The 20,000-nt window shown below is 59.0% G+C and overlaps 1 protein-coding gene across 1 annotated transcript in view; it reads right to left on the bottom strand.

Annotated features, from left to right (window-relative positions):
• cmtr1 (cap methyltransferase 1) overlaps positions 1-19,567 on the bottom strand; it is a 59,369-nt gene extending 39,802 nt beyond the window's left edge. Inside the window, exons 1-7 of the mRNA XM_072548763.1 lie at positions 19,378-19,567; positions 14,172-14,228; positions 11,559-11,616; positions 10,388-10,456; positions 10,116-10,247; positions 6,141-6,266; positions 4,990-5,081 (exon numbers count right to left, since the gene is read on the bottom strand). Coding sequence (XP_072404864.1) covers positions 4,990-5,081; positions 6,141-6,266; positions 10,116-10,247; positions 10,388-10,456; positions 11,559-11,616; positions 14,172-14,228; positions 19,378-19,397 — 554 coding nt within the window. The 5' untranslated portion in view covers positions 19,398-19,567. The remainder of the gene's footprint in view (positions 1-4,989; positions 5,082-6,140; positions 6,267-10,115; positions 10,248-10,387; positions 10,457-11,558; positions 11,617-14,171; positions 14,229-19,377) is intronic.
• Between the last annotated feature and the right edge of the window lie 433 nt (positions 19,568-20,000).

The following is a 20,000-nucleotide window of genomic DNA, read 5'->3' as shown; positions in this document are numbered from 1 at the left end:
GAGACAGCCCGGCACCGGGAGAGTACACGGGAATCCTGTCCCGGTGAGACAGCCCGGCACCGGGAGAGTACACGGGAATCCTGTCCCAGTGAGACAGCCCGGCACCGGGAGAGTACACGGGAATCCTGTCCCAGTGAGACAGCCCTGCACCGGGAGAGTACACGGGAATCCTGTCCCAGTGTGTCAGCCGGGCACAGGGAGAGTACACGGGAATCCTGTCCCGGTGAGACAGCCCGGCACCGGGAGAGTACACGGGAATCCTGTCCCGGTGAGACAGCCCGGCACCGGGAGAGTACACAGGAATCCTGTCCCAGTGTGTCAGCCCGGCACCGGGAGAGTACACGGGAATCCTGTCCCGGTGAGACAGCCCGGCACTGGGAGAGTACACGGGAATCCTGTCCCAGTGAGACAGCCCGGCACCGGGAGAGTACACGGGAATCCTGTCCCAGTGAGAACAGCCCAGCACCGGGAGAGTACACGGGAATCCTGTCCCAGTGTGTCAGCCCGGCACAGGGAGAGTACACGGGAATCCTGTCACAGTGAGACAGCCCGGTCCCGGGAGTGTATACGGGAATCCTGTCCCGGTGAGACAGCCCGGCACAGGGAGTGTACACGGGAATCCTGTCCCAGTGAGACAGCCCGGCACAGGGAGAGTACACGGGAATCCTGTCCCAGTGTGTCAGCCCGGCACCGGGAGAGTACACGGGAATCCTGTCCCGGTGAGACAGCCCGGCACCGGGAGTGTACACGGGAATGCTGTCCTGGTGAGACAGCCCGGCACCGGGAGAGTACACGGGAATCCTGTCCCGGTGAGACAGCCCGGCACCGGGAGAGTACACGGGAATCCTGTCCCAGTGAGACAGCCCGGCACCGGGAGAGTACACGGGAATCCTGTCCCAGTGAGACAGCCCTGCACCGGGAGAGTACACGGGAATCCTGTCCCAGTGTGTCAGCCCGGCACAGGGAGAGTACACGGGAATCCTGTCCCAGTGAGACATCCCGGCACAGGGAGAGTACACGGGAATCCTGTCCCGGTGAGACAGCCCGGCACCGGGAGAGTACACGGGAATCCTGTCCCAGTGTGTCAGCCCAGCACCGGGAGAGTACACGGGAATCCTGTCCCAGTGTGTCAGCCCGGCACCGGGAGAGTACACGGGAATCCTGTCCCAGTGAGACAGCCCGGCACAGGGAGAGTACACGGGAATCCTGTCCCAGTGAGACATCCCGGCACAGGGAGAGTACACGGGAATCCTGTCCCAGTGAGACATCCCGGCACAGGGAGAGTACACGGGAATCCTGTCCCAGTGAGACAGCCCGGCACAGGGAGAGTACACGGGAATCCTGTCCCAGTGAGACAGCCCGGCACAGGGAGAGTACACGGGAATCCTGTCCCAGTGTGTCAGCCCGGCACAGGGAGAGTACACGGGAATCCTGTCCCAGTGAGACAGCCCCGCACCGGGAGAGTACACGGGAATCCTGTCCCAGTGTGTCAGCCCGGCACAGGGAGAGTACACGGGAATCCTGTCCCAGTGAGACATCCCGGCACAGGGAGAGTACACGGGAATCCTGTCCCAGTGAGACATCCCGGCACAGGGAGAGTACACGGGAATCCTGTCCCAGTGAGACATCCCGGCACAGGGAGAGTACACGGGAATCCTGTCCCAGTGTGTCAGCCCGGCACCGGGAGAGTACACGGGAATCTTGTCCCGGTGAGACAGCCCGGCACCGGGAGAGTACACGGGAATGCTGTCCCAGTGTGTCAGCCCAGCACCGGGAGAGTACACGGGAATCCTGTCCCAGTGAGACAGCCCGGCACCGGGAGAGTACACGGGAATCCTGTCCCGGTGAGACAGCCCGGCACCGGGAGAGTACACGGGAATCCTGTCCCAGTGAGACAGCCCCGCACCGGGAGAGTACACGGGAATCCTGTCCCAGTGTGTCAGCCCGGCACAGGGAGAGTACACGGGAATCCTGTCCCGGTGAGACAGCCCGGCACCGGGAGAGTACACGGGAATCCTGTCCCGGTGAGACAGCCCGGCACCGGGAGAGTACACGGGAATCCTGTCCCAGAGACACAGCCCGGCACCGGGAGAGTACACGGGAATCCTGTCCCAGTGTGTCAGCCCGGCACAGGGAGAGTACACGGGAATCCTGTCCCGGTGAGACAGCCCGGCACCGGGAGAGTACACGGGAATCCTGTCCCGGTGAGACAGCCCGGCACTGGGAGAGTACACGGGAATCCTGTCCCGGTGAGACAGCCCGGCACTGGGAGAGTACACGGGAATGCTGTCCCAGTGTGTCAGCCCGGCACAGGGAGTGTACACGGGAATCCTGTCCCAGTGAGACAGCCCGGCACCGGGAGAGTACACGGGAATCCTGTCCCGGTGAGACAGCCCGGCACCGGGAGAGTACACGGGAATCCTGTCCCAGTGAGACAGCCCCGCACCGGGAGAGTACACGGGAATCCTGTCCCAGTGTGTCAGCCCGGCACAGGGAGAGTACACGGGAATCCTGTCCCGGTGAGACAGCCCGGCACCGGGAGAGTACACGGGAATCCTGTCCCCGGTGAGACAGCCCGGCACCGGGGAGAGTACACGGGAATCCTGTCCCAGTGAGACAGCCCGGCACCGGGAGAGTACACGGGAATCCTGTCCCGGTGAGACAGCCCGGCACCGGGAGAGTACACGGGAATCCTGTCCCAGTGAGACAGCCCCCGCACCGGGAGAGTACACGGGAATCCTGTCCCCAGTGTGTCAGCCCGGCACAGGGAGAGTACACGGGAATCCTGTCCCGGTGAGACAGCCCGGCACCGGGAGAGTACACGGGAATCCTGTCCCGGTGAGACAGCCCGGCACCGGGAGAGTACACGGGAATCCTGTCCCAGTGAGACAGGCCCGGCACCGGGAGAGTACACGGGGAATCCATGTCCAGTGAGACAGCCCGGCACCGGGAGAGTACACGGGAATCCTGTCCCAGTGAGACAGCCCTGCACCGGGAGAGTACACGGGAATCCTGTCCCAGTGTGTCAGCCCGGCACAGGGAGAGTACACGGGAAATCCTGTCCCAGTGAGACATCCCGGCACAGGGAGAGTACACGGGAATCCTGTCCCGGTGAGACAGCCCGGGCACCGGGAGAGTACACGGGAATCCTGTCCCGGTGAGACAGCCCGGCACCGGGAGAGTACACGGGAATCCTGTCCCGGTGAGACAGCCCGGCACCGGGAGAGTACACGGGAATCCTGTCCCAGTGAGACAGCCCGGCACCGGGAGAGTACACGGGAATCCTGTCCCAGTGAGACAGCCCCTGCACCGGGAGAGTACACGGGAATCCTGTCCCAGTGTGTCAGCCCGGCACAGGGAGAGTACACGGGAATCCTGTCCCAGTGAGACATCCCGGCACAGGGAGAGTACACGGGAATCCTGTCCCGGTGAGACAGCCCGGCACCGGGAGAGTACACGGGAATCCTGTCCCAGTGTGTCAGCCCAGCACCGGGAGAGTACACGGGAATCCTGTCCCAGTGTGTCAGCCCGGCACCGGGAGAGTACACGGGAATCCTGTCCCAGTGTGTCAGCCCGGCACAGGGAGAGTACACGGGAATCCTGTCCCAGTGAGACAGCCCGGCACAGGGAGAGTACACGGGAATCCTGTCCCAGTGAGACATCCCGGCACAGGGAGAGTACACGGGAATCCTGTCCCAGTGAGACATCCCGGCACAGGGAGAGTACACGGGAATCCTGTCCCAGTGAGACAGCCCGGCACCGGGAGAGTACACGGGAATCCTGTCCCAGTGAGACAGCCCTGCACCGGGAGAGTACACGGGAATCCTGTCCCAGTGTGTCAGCCCGGCACAGGGAGAGTACACGGGAATCCTGTCCCGGTGAGACAGCCCGGCACCGGGAGAGTACACGGGAATCCTGTCCCGGTGAGACAGCCCGGCACCGGGAGAGTACACAGGAATCCTGTCCCAGTGTGTCAGCCCGGCACCGGGAGAGTACACGGGAATCCTGTCCCGGTGAGACAGCCCGGCACTGGGAGAGTACACGGGAATCCTGTCCCAGTGAGACAGCCCGGCACCGGGAGAGTACACGGGAATCCTGTCCCAGTGAGAACAGCCCAGCACCGGGAGAGTACACGGGAATCCTGTCCCAGTGTGTCAGCCCGGCACCGGGAGAGTACACGGGAATCCTGTCACAGTGAGACAGCCCGGTCCCGGGAGTGTATACGGGAATCCTGTCCCGGTGAGACAGCCCGGCACAGGGAGTGTACACGGGAATCCTGTCCCAGTGAGACAGCCCGGCACAGGGAGAGTACACGGGAATCCTGTCCCAGTGTGTCAGCCCGGCACCGGGAGAGTACACGGGAATCCTGTCCCGGTGAGACAGCCCGGCACCGGGAGTGTACACGGGAATGCTGTCCTGGTGAGACAGCCCGGCACCGGGAGAGTACACGGGAATCCTGTCCCAGTGAGACAGCCCGGCACTGGGAGAGTACACGGGAATCCTGTCCCGGTGAGACAGCCCGGCACAGGGAGTGTACACGGGAATCCTGTCCCAGTGAGACAGCCCAGCACCGGGAGAGTACACGGGAATCCTGTCCCAGTGAGACAGCCCGGCACCGGGAGTGTACACGGGAATGCTGTCCTGGTGAGACAGCCCGGTACCGGGAGAGTACACGGGAATGCTGTCCCGGTGAGACAGCCCGGCACAGGGAGAGTACACGGGAATCCTGTCCCAGTGAGACAGCCCGGCACCGGGAGAGTACACGGGAATCCTGTCCCGGTGAGACAGCCCGGCACCGGGAGAGTACACGGGAATCCTGTCCCAGTGAGACAGCCCGGCACAGGGAGAGTACACGGGAATCCTGTCCCGGTGAGACAGCCCGGCACCGGGAGAGTACACGGGAATCCTGTCCCGGTGAGACAGCCCGGTCCCGGGAGTGTACACGGGAATGCTGTCCTGGTGTGGGAGATGGCCCTATCCCACACTGACCTCTGGTTGAAGTGCTGCTCCCGTATGTCAGTCCCATTCAGAATCAGGCCATCGAGGATGTGGATTGAGCTTATCCTCCGCTGGGCTTTTCCCTGGAACAAGGAAATCGGAATCAGCATCATCCCTGGCAACAGGATGGAATCAGAAAAGTTTGCTGCTGGAAAAGCACAGCCAGTCAGGGAGCATCCAAGGAGCAGTAGCTGTTCATCAGGAAAGTTGGGGTGTTGGGGGGGTGGGTGGGGAGGTAGCTGAGGTTGCAATAGGTGGATGGGGGGGTAAAGGAGATAGGTCAGAGAGCAGAGTGGAGTGATCGGTGGGAAGGAAGGAAGGAAGTTAGGCAGGTGGGGCAGGTCATGGGGGCAGTGCTGAGCTGGAGGGTTGGGACTGGGCTGTGGGAGGGGAAACAGGGTTACTAGGGAAATCCACATTGATGCCCTGGGGTTGAAGTGTTCTGAGGCGGAAGATGAGGCGTTCTTCCTCCAGGCGTCTGGTGGTGAGGGAGCGGCGGTGAAGGAGGCCCAGGACCTCCATGTCCTCGGCAGAGTGGGAGGGGGAGTTGAAATGTTGGGCCACGGGGCGGTGTGGTTGATTGGTGCGGGTGTCCCGGAGATGTTCCCTAAAGCGCTCTGCTAGGAGGCGCCCAGTCTCCCCAATGTAGAGGAGACCGCATCGGGAGCAACGGACACACAAGAGGACGTGGAGGTACAGGTAACTCTCTGATGGATGTGGAAGGATCCTTGAGGGCCTTGGATGGAGGTGACGGAGGAGTGGGGTGTAGGGTTTTGCAATTCCAGGGATGGTAGGGGAAGGTGCAGGGAGTGGAGGCTGGATGGGTGGGGGACATCAACATGACAAGGACTGGTCTCTCCGGAACACTGATAGGGGTGGGACGGGGAGTATATCTCTGGTGGTGGGGTGTGTTTGTAGGTGAAGGACGGTGTGATGGATCTGGAAGTTGGTGGGTGGAAGGTAAGGACTGGGGGGTGATTCTGTCCTTGTTGCATTGGGAGGGGTGGGGTTCAAGGGTGGAGGTGCAGGAGCTACATTGTTCACTACAATCGCCCAGCCACCGTCCAGAGGGATTCTCTGGGTGTCCCAGCGAAGGGCTCCCCCAGCTCACAATGGTGCACACCCCGATTGCTGGAGCTCACCTCTCCTTTCAACTCCTGGATAATTTCCACCAACAGCAGGCTATCACGTGGTAATTCAGTCTTGAAGCTCTCTAACTTCCTCCACCGCATTGGAATTGTACCATCCCACAGGTAGATCTGACACTTCTACAGGGAGGGAGGGGGAGGGGGAGGAGGGAGGGGGAGGGGGGAGGAGGGAGGAGGGAGGGGGAGGAGGGAGGGAGGGGGAGGAGGGAGGGGGAGAGAGGGGGAGGAGGGAGGGAGGAGGAGGAGGAGGAGAGAGGGGGAGGAGGGAGGGGGGAGGAGGAGGAGGGAAGGGGAGGAGGGAGGGGGAGGGAAGGGGAGGAGGGAGGGGGAGGGAAGGGGAGGAGGGAGGGGGAGAGAGGGGGAGGAGGGAGGGGGGAGAGAGGGGGAGAGAGGGGGAGGAGGGAGGGGGAGAGAGGGGGAGAGAGGGGGAGGGAGGGGGAGAGAGGGGGAGAGAGGGGGAGAGAGGGGGAGAGAGGGGGAGAGAGGGGGAGGGAGGGGGAGAGAGGGGGAGAGAGGGGGAGAGAGGGGGAGAGAGGGGGAGAGAGGGGGAGAGAGGGGGAGAGAGGGGGAGAGAGGGGGAGAGAGGGGGAGAGAGGGGGAGAGAGGGGGGAGAGGGGGAGAGAGGGGGAGAGAGGGGGAGAGAGGGGGGAGAGAGGGGGAGAGAGGGGGAGGAGGGAGGGGGAGGAGGAGGAGGGAGGGGGAGGAGGAGGAGGGAGAGGAGGAGGAGGGAGGGGGAGGAGGAGGAGGGAGGGGGAGGAGGAGGAGGGAGGGGAGGAGGAGGAGAGGGAGAGAGGGGGAGGAGGGAGGGGGAGAGAGGGGGAGGAGGGAGGGAGGGGGAGGAGGGAGGGGGAGAGAGGGGGAGGAGGGAGGGGGAGAGAGGGGGAGGAGGGAGGGGAGAGAGGGGGAGGAGGGAGGGGGAGAGAGGGGGAGGAGGGAGGGGGGAGAGAGGGGGAGGAGGAGAGAGGGGGAGAGAGGGGGAGAGAGGGGGAGAGAGGGGGAGAGAGGGGGAGAGAGGGGGAGAGAGGGGGAGAGAGGGGGAGAGAGGGGGAGAGAGGGGGAGAGAGGGGGAGAGAGGGGGAGAGAGGGGGAGAGAGGGGGAGAGAGGGGGAGAGAGGGGGAGAGAGGGGGGAGAGAGGGGGAGAGAGGGGGAGAGAGGGGGAGAGAGGGGGAGAGAGGGGGAGAGAGAGAGGGGGAGAGAGGGGAGGAGGGGGAGAGAGGGGGAGAGAGGGGGAGAGAGAGAGGGGGAGAGAGGGGGAGAGAGGGAGGGGGAGAGAGGGGGAGAGAGGGGGAGGAGGGAGGGGGAGAGAGGGGGGGGAGAGAGGGGGAGGAGGGAGGGGAGAGAGGGGGAGGAGAGAGGCGGGGCCGCGGGGGGAGAGAGGGGGGGGCCGCGGGGGAGAGAGGGGGGGCCGCGGGGGGAGAGAGGGGGGGGCCGCGGGGGAGGGGGGGCCGCGGGGGAGAGAGGGGGGGGGCCGCGGGGGAGAGAGGGGGGGGCCGCGGGGGAGAGAGGGGGGGGCCGCGGGGGAGAGAGGGGGGGGCCGCGGGGGAGAGAGGGGGGGGCCGCGGGGGAGAGAGGGGGGGGCCGCGGGGAGAGAGGGGGGGGCCGCGGGGGAGAGGGGGGGGGCCGCGGGGGAGAGAGGGGGGGGCCGCGGGGGAGAGAGGGGGGGGGCCGCGGGGGAGAGAGGGGGGGGGCGGGAGAGAAGGGGGGCGGGGGAGAGAGAAGGGGGGCGGGGGAGAGAGAAGGGGGGCGGGGGAGAGAGAAGGGGGGCGGGGGGAGAGAGAAGGGGGGCGGGGGGAGAGAGAAGGGGGGCGGGGGTATAAGAGAGAAGGGGGGGCGGGGGTAGAGAGAGAACCACAGGGAATCATTGAAAGGCCAACAGCTGAATCATTAACCACCCACTTGCCCACCTTCCACACGGGAACCCCACCCCCTGCAAATCTCCCTCCAAACCCCTCCCCATCCCGACTGGGAAATATCTCCCCGTTCCCTCAGTGTCACTCGGTCTGAATCCTGGAATTCCCTCCCTCAGGGACATTGTGGGTTCTACCCACAGCACACGGACTGCAGCGGGTCAGGAAGGTAGCTCATCCCCACAATCTCAAGGGGGGGGGCAACTAGGGACGGGTGATAAATACTGGACCCAGCCAGCGATGCTCACACCCCATGAACATGTGAACACCTTTTATGAAATTCCGGTTCAAGCCAGTCCCGGCACAAGTTCACGAACCTCCAGTTTGTTGGTTCGGTTTTGGAGACTGAGCAAGGAACAGGACAATGCCACAAGGGGGACCTTTCAGCCTGCTCTCTCATTCAATCTGCTCTTCATTGATCTGACCAAGACCCCAAACCCACACTCCCACAGACTGTGGGAAGGACAGCACTGCCCTTCTGAGAAGGATGTTGCTGATCCTCCATGTGAGCGGTGTTTACACAGCTGCTCACTTGGAACAGTGGAGGAAGTTGCTTGTCGTCAGCATGAGACCCCGGGGAGCGTGTGCAGAGAGATTCGGCTGGTAACCAGTCGCTGATTGGTTTGTGGAACCGTCAGCAGTTATCAGCCTGAAAACAACAAACTGTGATTGGTCAACAGAAACACAATAACTTGTGGGTGTGAACAAGATACGCAAGATACCTCCTGAAAGGGCAGGTGGTGAGAGTCAGTCTCTCTCCCTCTCTCTGTCCCGTAAATTACCCAAAGCCTAAAGAGAGCCAGTTTTACCCCCTCCTCACCAATTGCTGTGAGCTGTGATCTTTAAACAAGTCCGAGACTTTTTCATCCTGGCCCTTTAGCCCACCTTGTCTGTCAACTCTGACACCATTCTAGACTAGTCCTATCTACCTGCAGGTAACTCAACTTTCTGCACTTCTGTCAGGTCACCCCTCCATCTCTGACACTCGAGCAAAAACAATCCAACTTGGTCCAATCTCTCCGGTGAGGTGAGACATTCCCAATCCAGGCTCCATCCTGGTAAACCCACTTCTGCATTCTCTTTAAAGCCTCCACATCTTTCTGTTAGTGTGGCACATGTACACACAGGGAGGGCACATGTACACACAGGGAATACAGGGATATGGATAAGCACAGGCCGATGGGATTATGGGCATTGTGGGTGAAAGGACACATTCCTGAGCTGGACTGATCTATGCTCTCTCTCTGTAACTAAGAGGAACCTCAAATTCAAGGCCAGCTTTGGGAAACAAAAAGAACACTCCACTCAATCCTGAGGCTTGGTGCTGCTGAACTGTTTCCTTCAGCGATAACACCAAGGTCTGTGTGTGCACACACAACGGGATAGGAGAGGCTGAGAGCTCAAATGTACCTGTGTCTGCTTGAGGGAGAGGGGGGGGGAAAGAGAGAAAGAGAGAGAGAAAGAGAGAGAGAGAAAGAGAGAAGAGAGAAAGAGAGAGAGAGAAAGAGAGAGAGAGAAAGAGAGAGAGGGGGGGGAGGAGAGGGGGGGGAGGAGGGGGGCGGGGGAGGAGGGGGGGGGGGAGAGGAGAGAGGTGGGGGGAGAGAGAGAGGGAGAGAGAGAGGGAGAGAGAGACAGAGAGAGACAGAGAGAGAGAGGTGGGGTGGGAGGGTGAGGAGTTTTATACCAACGGTTGATAGTGACTCCCCTGTCTCTCGAGCCGACCTGTACCTGGTGGATACTGAAACCCGATCAGTGCGTTGTGAACCTGGACAGATCTAACAGACTGTGTTGTTTACGTGCCATGTACCATGATGCAACAGTCAGTCAGCTCATCCTCTTGCAGTTCCCAGCATTATTCAGTCAAACCTGGCAGACCATTATACAGAGCGAGGATCCTGCAGTCACACACCCTGGTGTTGCCCCTGAGCACTGATCCTTTCAGAAGGGAACACCATAGAATAAGGTGCCCCTGGAATGTTTGTGAAAACTGCTAATTGTCGTGGTGTGGAAACTCCAGCAGCTGCTGTCCAGCGGACCGTTCGGAGACTCGCAGTAACTTACACCCATGCCAAGGAGGAAGTATTGCTGACCCCCAGCCACCATACAGCGATAGTCTAACACATGGCTGATCTTCTCAATGACCTGTGCAGACAGCAGGGTGGGCTTATAGCCAAACGTCTCCATGTCGGTGCCCTGCAGAGGGACAGAGAAACAGAGAAAAGAAACCTGAACAGGAGAGCAGAGCTGGCAGGACAAGAGCCGAGAGTCCACACAGTGAAGGTGGGGCTCCAGCAGACACACCAACTCCAACTGAACCAAACAAAGCCAGTCACCTGGATCAGTTCGGAGAACTTGCTCTTGGGGTCCATGGTACTCGGAGCAATGCGAGCCTTGTCTGGGATCTGCAGAGAATACAGTCAGAACACGGTCAGAACGGGGCGGGGCCGGGGCTGGAAGGGGGCAGGGGGCGGGGGCAGAAGGGGGCGGGGCCGGGCCGGAAGGGGCGGGGGCGGGGGCAGAAGGGGCAGGGGGCGGGGCGGGGGCGGGGCCGGGGCCGGAAGGGGGCAGGGGGCGGGGGCAGAAGGGGCAGGGGCCGGGGCCGGAGCGGGGGCGGGGGCGGGGCGGGGGCGGGGCCAGAGGGGGTGCGGCGGGGTCAGAAGGGGTGCAGCCAGAAGGGGGCGGGGCAGGGCCGGAAGGGGGGCAGGGGGCGGGGGCAGAAGGGGGCAGGGGGCGGGGCCGGGGCCGAAGGGGGCAGGGGGCGGGGGCAGAAGGGGCGGGGGGCGGGGCCGGGGGCCGGAAGGGGGCAGGGGGCGGGGCGGAGCGGGGCGGGGGCAGAAGGGGCGGGGGCAGAAGGGGGCAGGGCCGGGGCCGGAAGGGGCGGGGGCGGGGGCAGAGAAGGGGCAGGGGGCGGGGCGGGGGCGGGGCCGGGGCCGGAAGGGGCGGGGGAGTGGCCAGAGGGGGTGCGCGGGTCAGAAGGGTGCAGCCAGAAGGGGGCGGGGCAGGGCCGGAAGGGGCAGGGGGCGGGGCGGGGGCGGGGCCGGGGCCGGAAGGGGCAGGGGCGGGGGCAGAAGGGGCGGGGGCGGGGGCAGAAGGGGCGGGGGGCGGAGCAGGGGCGGGGCGGGAGGGGCGGGGAGGGGCCAGAGGGGGTGCGGCAGGGTCAGAAGGGGTGCAGCCAGAAGGGGGCGGGGCAGGGCCGGAAGGGGCGGGAACAGCTGTAGGGGGCGGGGGTTTGTGGCCGGGGCTGCAGCCGGAAAGGGGCAGGGCGCAGCCGTAAGGGGGTGGGGGCGCGACCGGAAGGGGGCGGGGTTGCGGCCGGGCGCGCGGTCGAAGGGGGGCGGGGGGCATGGCGAGGGTGGAGGGTGACAGTCTTCATGTCTCACTCTGGGGGAAGGGGCGGTCTGACACTGACAGCTCTCACTCAGAAGGTCCCTGGGGGTGGAGGGATTGGGTGAGATCCTGGGGGAGCTGGGTTGAAGGGGTCTGGAGTTGGGTTTCTCCTCTTACCCCCCAGAGCCTCAGACACTCCTTCCGGATTTCCGCCTGCCGGGTCTCATTCAGGTTCCTGAAAGGGGACAGGAAGAGGGAGAGGACAGATCAGATCCAACAGATACTCCCCAACACCGTAACCATTAACCAGCCCATTCTCCCCAGCATCATCCCTCCCAGGATCATCTCAACACCTTCTACGCTCACTTTGAGCAGAAGTTTGGAGGAGAGGTAACACTTATTCCGACAACTCGTGATGAACAGTCCCAACAGTCACTGCATCAGAGGTCAGATCAGTTTTCCTTGGTGTGAATCCAAAGAAAAGCGACGGGATTAGACGGATACCAGCCGTGCACTCAGAGCATGTGCAGATCAACTGACAGAGGTCTCCTTGGACACCTTCAACCTCTCCCTGCAGCCACTGTCCCGGCCTGTTTTCAAGAGGGACCAACATCATCCCTGTGCCTAAAGGTGTCTCATGCAGCATGTCTCAATGACTACCGCCCAGTGGCCCTAACTGTGGTGGGCATGAAGTGCTTTGAAAGGCTGGTCATGGCAGTAATCAACTCCAGCCTCCCCACTACACTTAACCCACTCCAATTTGCCTATCGGACCAACAGATCCATGTCAGATGCCATATCACTTGCCCTTTACTCCTCTCTAGAACATCTGACACCAAGAACAGTGAGGTAAGAATCCGACTCATTGACACTTCAGCCTTTAACACTATTATCCCCTCGAGATTGGTTACTAAACCTAGTGATCTCAGACTAAGCCCCACTCTCTGCAACTGGATCCTCAGTTTCCTGACCCACACGCCACCATCAGTGAAGATTGAGGACAGTATTTCATCCTCACTAACACTCAACACTGGAGCCCCCCAGGGGTGCATACTCAGCCCCCAACTGTACTCACTGTATACCCATAACTGCATCACCAAATACCAGACTAATACCATTTACAAGTTCACTGATCACACCACCATAGTCGGACGAATCTCAGATGGCGAAGAAACAGACTACAGACGGGAGGTGGAAGACCTGGAAAAATGGTGCACTGAGAACAACCCAGCTCTCCATACCGTCAAATCAAGGAACTCATTATTGACTTTCGGTGGGATGTTACCCATGCCCCCCCTACACATTAACAGCTCAGAGGGGGGACAAGTGGAGAGGGTCAAGCTCCTGGGAGTAGTCCATCTACAATAAGCTTTCTTGGATCTTCATGTGGACGCACTGGGTTACAAAGGCCCAACAATGTCTCTTCTTCCTCAGGCAGCTGAGGAATTTTGGCATGATGGCAAATACCCTTGCCAACTTTTAAAGGTGCCCCATCGAGAGCGTTCTGTCTGGATGTATCACTACCTGGTATGGCAACTGTACCATTCAAGATCAGAGATGGTTACAGAGAGTGGTAAACTCGGCCCGAACAATCACAAAGGCCCAACCTCCCATCTGTAGAATCCATCTACCAGACCCGCTTGTCAAGGAAAGGCCACCAGCATTCTCAAAGATCCATCCCACCCTGGCAATGTTTTTCTACACCTCTACCATCGGGGATACGGTACAGCAGCCTGAACACACACACACCAGACGGTTTTGTAACAGTTTCTACCCTCCTGCTGTTAGAATACTGAATGGACTCACAAACTCATTAACATTCACCTGTACCTGTGTTTGTGTTTTTGCTGATGTTTTACCCATTAGTTACTATCAATGCTACATAACTCTGTGATCTGCCTGGATTGCTCATAAGACAAAGCTTTTCACTGTGTCCTCAGTACACGCGACAATAAATTCAAAGTCAATTAACCAGCCCATTATCCGGGACACAATAACCATTAACCAGTCCATTAACCCCACCACCATAACCATTAACCAGTCCATTAACCCCACCACCAAAACCATTAACCAGCCCATTAACCCCACCACCATAACCATTAACCAGCCGATTATCCCCAGCCCACAACAGTATGGGGAGAGCAGGAGGGGTCGGGGTCGGGGTCGGGGTCGGGGTCGGGGGGGGGGGGAGAGGGAGGGGTCGGGGGGGGGAAAGAGAGGGGGGGTCAGGGGGGGGAAAAGAGAGGGGGGTCGGGGGGGAAAAAGAGAGGGGGGTCGGGGGGGGAAAGAGAGGGGGGTCAGGGGGGGAAAAGGAGAGGGGGGTCAGGGGGGGAAAAGAGAGGGGGGTCAGGGGGGGAAAAAGAGAGGGGTCGGGGGAAGAAGGGAGCCGGCGGGGGGCTGAGGGGGAGGGGAAGGGAGGAGCTGGAGGGAGGAGGAAGAGAGGGGTGGGGAAGGGGGGGGGGGGAAGGGGAAGAGAGGAGTTGGGGGGGAATGAGAGGAGCTGGGCGGGGGGGCGGATGAGAGGGAGCCGGTGGGGGGGGTTGGGAAGTGGGGAGGGGGGGGTTGGGAAGTGGGGACGGGGAAGGGAGGGGCGGGGGAGGAAGAGGGGAGGGGCGTGGGGGGGTAGGGAGGGGCGGGAGGGCAAGGGAGGGGCCCGGAAAGGGGGAGGGTTGGGGCCGGGGGGGGAGAGAGAGGTGCGGTGGGGCGAGAGGGGGAGTAGTGAGGGGGGTGGGAGTAGTGGTCGGGGGCTGTTTTGCTGCGGGCCGACCGAGCTGCGTGAAGCTGTCCTTACGGATCTCGAATGAAGGCGTGGATCTTTGCGAGAGCTTTGACCTGAGCAGCAGCATGACTGAAAGAGAGAGACAGAGAGAGAGAGTTATAGTGGGGGGGGGGGGTAAGGGTGTGACCCTGAACACGGAGGTGAAAGAGGGAACTGGAGTCTGGGTGAAGTGAGGGATGAGGGAGGCTGAAGGTGAAGCTGTCTGCTTGATGATGCTGCTCTTCAGTCACACGTTTCCCACCATCCACATTCTACCATCAAGCCAAAGGGACTGCTGTCTCCTCCACACAAACAAATCCTGTGCTACGTGAATTTCGATGCCAGCTATGTCCCAAAGACTGATGTCCCTTCAGCTTTTTGCAACCAGCAAGCACTGATTGTACCCAACAAGTCTGCATTCGGCAAACTCTGAACATACTATCTAACACGCGGTCAAATTGTACAGTTTGCTGGACTAGAGTGTGAGAAGAATTACACAGATAATAAATTCAGGATGGTCAATCAGGCTACAGGTGGAACAGTGAGTGTACTGGAAACCAGATTTATTAATAATCAGGGTCCTGTTCTCCAGACAGACGTGAATACACACTCTACCTGTCTCAACTCAACCAAATAGGTGACACCCACTCACTGCTTCATTTTCTTAGGGCAAGGCAAACCGAGCAGCATTCCTCTCTCCTGCAGGACAATGTTTGGTTTCTCCTTGAATTGTACTCTTGGGGAACATCCTGATGAGTGCAAGACAACAGCTTTTATCAAAATGTATGTTTCGCAGCAAAACTCAGACAGGTAGGAAGTTACGGGTGGAGACTGATTTATGTATATATAAATAGATATATTTTAAACACTATTTATGTCAATGCTTGGAATTTTTGATTTTGAAATAGTGACATTTGGGTTTTTGTCTGAAAGAATTAATAATTAAAACAGAAATCTGAAAGAACTATAGATATTGGAAATCAGAAACCAAAATAAATTGCTGGAAAAACTCAGGTCTTCAGTACGGTCACTGGACCTGAAATGTAAACTGATTTCTCTCCACATATGCTGCCAGACCTTCTGAGTTTCAGAATTAATAATTCACTCAATTGTTTCCTGAGCTATAGTGACTCTTCTGAAAAAATGTTGGAGGGTTTATATTTATTAACCTAAGGAGGGTTTATGAATTAATAAGGGAATCAATTGTGTCTCAAGGCTCCCGGTGGAAATTAGTGGAAGTTTTTTAAGCTTAGAGGGAAGACCCTTACCTTATCAAGAGCCCTTTTTAGTTTTGGTCATAGTGCATACGTTTTTATGTTAATGAGCTTCTAAACAGTGACAAATGATAATTAAATGACTTTGGAGTTTGGAGTTAGTGATAGTCCTAAAGCAGAAATATTTGGATAAAACCCTGACAATGGTCTCTGAAGGGGAGAACGTTTCAGTGCTGCTCTGTGAGAGCTCCAGAAAGTTAATTTCAGATGTGCCAGACTGGAATTTGAAGTTAAATTACACCCAACTGTGTGTTCGAGAAAGGGATCGTTTGAGTGCTTTCAAGGGGGGCCTTTGGCTATTGTACAGGTTTGCTTTGGGGTTTGGGGACTACTGTTCAAAGTAGGTGTGTGTTTATTATACTTTATCTTTTTGGTTCAGAAACTTCTACTTCATTGTTAAAACTGGTTCTGTTTTAATGACAGACCACCTCATTACAATCAAAACAAGGTCGATCAAACCAGATTTGAGACTGGGCTCAGCTCGGATAATAACTAAAAGGATCAGAATGAAGGTACAAAGGGATATCGACAGGTTAAATAAGCAGGAAAAGATCAACCAAATCGAGTACAGTGTGGGGGAGGTGGGAGATCGTTCATTTAAAACAAAGACAAGGAAAACTACATTGCATTGAAACGAAACGGTGAGAGGTTGAATGGCTCAGATACAGAGGATCTGGGTGTCCTTATGTATGAATCACAGGTGAGTCTACAGGTACAGCAGGTCATCAGGAAAGCTGAAGGATGTGACGGTATATCAAAAAACAAAGAACAAAGAAACTTTACAGCCCAGGAACAGGCCCTTCGGCCCTCCAAGCCTGAGCTGATCCAAATGTACTGTCTAAACCTGTCGCCCAATTCCTAACCATCTGTGTCCCTCTGCTCCCACCTTCTCATGCATCTGTCCAGACGCATCTTAAATGAATCTACCATGCCTCCCTCTACCACCTCTGCTGGCAACGCGTTCCAGGACACCCACCGCCCTCTGTGTGAAGTACTTGCCGCGTGTATCCCCCTTAAACTTTGCACTTCTCACCTTGAAAGCGCGACCTCTCGTTATTGAATCCCTCACCCTGGGGAAAAAGCTTGTCTCTATCCACCCTGTCTCTACCCTCATGATTTTGTAAACCTCACTCAGGTCCCCCCTCAATCTGCTTTTATCTAATGAAAACAAACCTAACCTACTCAACCTCTCTTCATAGCTAGCACCTTCCATACCAGGCAACATCCTGGTGAACCTTCTCTGCACCCTCTCCAAAGGGTCCACATCCTTTTGGGAATGTGGCGACCAGAACTGTACACAGTATTCTAAATGCGGCCAAACCAATGTCTTGTACAATTTTAACATGACCTGCCAGCTCTTATACTCAATACCCCATCCAGTGAAGGCAAGCATACCATATGCCTTCTTGACCACTCTATCCACCTGTGCAGCAACCTTCAGGGTACAGTGGATCTGCACTCCCAGATCTCTCTGCCCAGCAACTTTTCCCAAGGCTCTTCCATTCATTGTATAATTCACTGTAGACTTAGACTTGCCTAAATGCATCACCTCACATTTGTCTGGATTGAACTCCATCTGCCACTTTTCTGCCCAACTCTCCAGTCTGTGTAGATCCTCTATATCGGGAGGGGGAACAGAATACTGCGATTCTGTTTCAGTTATGTAGATGATCACATGTGGATTACTGGGTACAGTGTGGTGTTCTTGTTTTAGGTACGATTGAAGAGAGTTCAGATCAGTTTTACACAGCCAGTAGCTGGAATGCTTGGATTATCCCGTGAGCAAACACAGACTGGGGGGGGTGGGGGGGGGTATCCACTCCAGTTTAGAAAGTAAGGAGGGACTGGATTGTAACATGTGAGACTTTGAGGTTAGACAGAGAGGATGCTTCCTCTTCTGGGCAAAACCATGAGTGGGGTCAGGGTCACTCTGTGACAAACAGAAACAAGGAGCACCCTCTCTCTGTTGGAGAGTTGTTTTGGAACCCTGACCAGCTGGTGGAAGCCAAACCCTTGAATATGTTTGAATCGATGATGCAGGAGAGGTGGGAATGTAGATGTAAGTAGACAAATCAGATCAGCCATGATGTTACTGGATGGTTGAGCAAGATGAAGGCCATACATCGTGTTTTATTAGGAATCCATCTGGCAGAGATACCGGCTGGGGGGGGGGGGATCAGGTAAGGCACCGGCTGGGGGGGGGGGGGGGGGGGGGGGGATCAGGTAAGGCACCGGCTTGGGGGAGGGGGGGGGGGGGGGATCAGGTAAGGCACCCGGCTGGGGGGGGGGGGGGGGGGGGGGATCAGGTAAGGCACCGGCTTGGGGGGGATCAGGTAAGGCACCGGCTGGGGATCAGGTAAGGCACCGGCTTGGGGGGGGGGGGGGGGGGGGGGGGGATCAGGTAAGGCACCGGCTGGGGGGGGGGGGGGGGGGGGTCAGGTAAGCACCGGCTGGGGGGGGGGGGGGGGATCAGGTAAGGCACCGGCTGGGGGGGGGGGGGGGGGGGGGGAAGGTGGGGGAGATCGGGTAAGGTATTTACTGATGGAGTGATTGGAGGTGATAAGGCTTCATTCCGAGACTCTCAATCTCGACAGTGTAAGGGCCCATCACGTTGGCACTGACCCTCCAAACAGCTCGTCAGCCTGTAACCCTGCACCTCTACATGGTCAATCCACATTGTGGGACTGTGGGAGGAAACCCAGACAGACACAGGGAGAAGGTGAAAACTCCCTACAGACAGTCGCCCGAAGCTGGGATCAAACTTCGGTCCTTGGTGCTGTGAGGCAGCAGCACTGAGCCACCATGTCACCCAATCAACCTGCTAGTGGGGAACGGTTTCAGATATCTGCCATGAGACAGGGAGAAAAAGGGGGAGAGAAGTGAGGGGAAGAGGGGGAGAGAGAGAGAGAGACAGGACAGGAGAGAGAGAGGGGGAGTTTGAAGAGTGGGTTCATACAGAGGGTAACAACGGTGGGGGAGACCCGGGATGCCATAGCGGACAGATTGGAGAACATGGAAACTGGGTTGGGAGTGGTTCAAAGATACAAACACCAAGGGAAGAGCCCAGGCTGACCGCGGCAGGGAAGGGCCAAGGCTGACCGCCGGCAGGGAAGGGCCGAGGCTGACCGCGGCAGGGAAGGGCCGAGGCTGACCGCGGCAGGGAAGGGCCGAGGCTGACCGCGGCAGGGAAGGCCGAGGCTGACCGCGGCAGGGAAGGGCCGAGGCTGACCGCGGCAGGGAAGGGGCCGAGGCTGACCGCGGCAGGGAAGGCCGAGGCTGACCGCGGCAGGGAAGAGAGAGCCGAGGCTGACCGCGGCAGGGAAGGGCCGAGGCTGACCGCGGGCAGGGAAGGGCCGAGGCTGACCGCGGGCAGGGAAGGGCCGAGGCTGACCGCGACAGGGAAGAGCCAAGGCTCTGACCGCGACAGGGAAGAGCCAAGGCTGACCGCGCAGTGAAGAGCCAAGGCTGACCGCGACAGGGAAGAGCCAAGGCTGACCGCGACAGGGAAGGGCCAAGGCTGGACCGCGGCAGGGAAGGGCCAAGGCTGACCGCGGCAGGGAAGGCCGAGGCTGACCGCGGCAGGGAAGAGCCGAGGCTGACCGCGGCAGGGAAGGGCCGAGGCTGACCGCGGCAGGGAAGGGCCGAGGCTTGACCGCGGCAGGGGAAGGGCCGAGGCTGACCGCGACAGGGAAGAGCCAAGGCTGACCGCGGCAGTGAAGAGCCAAGGCTGACCGCGACAGGGAAGGGCCGAGGCTGACCGGGGCAGGGGAAGGGCCGAGGCTGACCGCGGCAGGGAAGGGCCGAGGCTGACCGCGGCAGGGAAGGGGCCGAGGCTGACCGCGGCAGGGAAGGGCCGAGGCTGACCGCGGCAGGGAAGGGCCGAGGCTGACCGGGGCAGGGAAGGGCCGAGGCTGACCGCGGCAGTGAAGAGCCAGGCTGACCGCGGCAGTGAAGAGCCCACCTACCACTCGTTTGATTGCACCATGGAATTGGGAGAAGCTGCTGTCAGATTTGAGAATGCTGAGGGGGACCACAGTGCTCACATCCTGGTCACTGGATTTCAGTAAATTCAGCTTCAGATTGACAGTGAAGAGGTAATCCCGCACAGTCTCTGTCCCTGCCTTCAGCCCTCTGCACACAACATACCTGTTAGAGTGAGCAAATGGGTAAGAGCACCGACACAACTCACACCCTCCCAAACATTAACCTGCTGAGTCCCAGACGACACCTCTGCCTCTCTGAGAAACACACTCACCCCTACGGACCCTGTCAACAACACAAGGTGAGAATTGGTTGGGACATCTCCTCTCGGATTGATGTTGACAAAATTTCCAAGATGCCACAAGTTTAAAAGTGGTTGACCTGCTGGTGACCTGAAATCAAGTGACTTTACTGAAAAGACGAGTGAAACTTTGAAAAGGATAAGAGTTCAGGCCTGGGTGGAGAACGTCACCAAACAGCTACACAGGACCTTGGTGAGACTGCACCCAGAGTACTCAGTGTAGTTCTGGACTCCTGGGTCTCAGGAAACACGTTATTACCATAGAGGGATTGGAATAAACATTCCCCAGACCAGTTCCTGGGAAGG

The sequence above is a fragment of the Chiloscyllium punctatum genome, chromosome 3 (genome assembly GCF_047496795.1).
Source record: "Chiloscyllium punctatum isolate Juve2018m chromosome 3, sChiPun1.3, whole genome shotgun sequence".
NCBI lineage: Eukaryota > Metazoa > Chordata > Chondrichthyes > Orectolobiformes > Hemiscylliidae > Chiloscyllium > Chiloscyllium punctatum.
This window is presented reverse-complemented; position numbering and strand designations above follow the sequence as displayed.